This window comes from Fusarium falciforme, chromosome 13 (assembly GCF_026873545.1).
Source record: "Fusarium falciforme chromosome 13, complete sequence".
NCBI classification, from domain to species: domain Eukaryota; kingdom Fungi; phylum Ascomycota; class Sordariomycetes; order Hypocreales; family Nectriaceae; genus Fusarium; species Fusarium falciforme.
The window spans coordinates 1,677,308-1,678,848 of NC_070556.1; the positions used below are offsets into that span (position 1 = coordinate 1,677,308).

Genomic DNA, 1,541 nt, shown 5'->3' on the forward strand with positions numbered 1-1,541 from the left:
CTAGTCTTCGTGAGAATATTTCTTCGGGGGATGGCGATTGCGATGCGGCCTGGCCCCACCGTCTGGACCCGGAGAAGGATGTAAAGTGATGCAGGACTCGTCGGCGTCAGCCATGGTCGACGGAGACGGGGCATTGGCCGAGGGATTTGCGCCATCTTCTGCAATCGATAAATGAGAATGGTCTTCTGTGGATTGTGGAAGCTGATTCTTGTACGAAGGACCTGCAACGCTGGCGCCCTCTGAGCCTCGTCGCCTTTTAGAAGGGGTGGATGGAGTGGCCCGACCCTCCCAGCGGGCAGAACGCTTTGAAGTCGGAGTAGAGGACGGCGTCGGCGTGGCCGTGGGGACAGGGGCCGGTTTCGGGAGGTAGGCCAAGTCGAGGATACGGAGGGCCAGCTGGTTGGTGTCGGTGGTGCGGCCAGCGACTTTGGCGGTGACACTGAGAAAAGCTCCCGGCGGAGGGATCTTGACTCTTTGCCAGCGCTTGGTGTTTTCCAGGAAACAGGCCACCGAGAACGCAGCCCGACGAGCCTTTGACGTGTCATAGACGGATGTTTCGACGGCGAAGCAGCGGGGCCCTGAAACGTCAGGAGTATCGCCGTTACGAGATGGGACGAAGCCGATGATGGTCACCATCGGACACCACTGTTCTGGCAAGTGGCGTCGATACTCGTCAAAGTCAGACACGTCTCCCGGGTGTCTAGGCAAGTCAGCCAGGGCAAGATTGTGCGCAGGACGGGACGTGCCTCATCAAGCTGAGGGTCTGGACATTGATCTCCAGGGTGCCGTCGGCGGCCGAGGTAGCACAGAAGCGGCCGTCGGCGTAGAAGAAGGCGTTTGGCACATAGGGCTCCCGCTCTTCTCGTGTGAGATAAGCACGAATGCGGGTACGAATAGGTTCGACGTTGACTTCAGAACTATAGAAGCCACCCTCCTCGAAGATGTTGATCTCGGTCTGTATTTCCACATAATTGGGTGCATTTTCCCGACTCGGATCGTCTGTGACGTTGTCGACAAAGTCGCGCAGGTGGATGATATTCGAGAAGGTCGATTGTAGGGACATGTCGAACAGAACTTGGGGGAATGATTGTAACCATGCCACATCTCGCGGGAGGTGCGGGCAGTTTGTATAGAGGGAGAAATTTCAAAATGTTTGGTGAAACAACTTTGACCGGGGAGGCAGAGCATGTGACGGATGTCATGTCTGGGGAGTGAACCTTGTTGTCATTGTCGAGTAGGTGATTGGTGACTGCGGCTCAGGGTCGACGTCAAAAGCGTAAGAGGAGGTTATGTTGGAATAATTGGGAGCTTCCCCCTCACTTCAGGGTCACATCACAAAGTCCTAGATTGAAAGTTGAAAGTCCTAGATGGAATCGCATGGGATATAAACCCCTAGGGAGCTCTCATCATGACAATAACAATAATAACCTTGATTTTATCAATTACACCCAGCATCACTGCGCAATTCAACAACAGGTTACTGTCGTTTCAAAGCAAGAGGGTGCTGTGTTTCCAGATCGAGGAAGAAGCCCCCGAAGTGC

The 1,541-nt window shown here is 54.5% G+C and overlaps 1 protein-coding gene across 1 annotated transcript; it reads right to left on the minus strand.

Annotated features, from left to right (window-relative positions):
* NCS54_01490500 (Hypothetical protein) lies at positions 1-1,063 on the minus strand (the record flags this gene model as incomplete). The annotated part of the gene is made up of 2 exons (XM_053160026.1): positions 1-700; positions 738-1,063. 2 exons carry the CDS (start codon positions 1,061-1,063, stop codon positions 1-3), a joined length of 1,026 nt encoding a protein of 341 aa, XP_053016001.1.
* Positions 1,064-1,541: the final 478 nt, after the last annotated feature.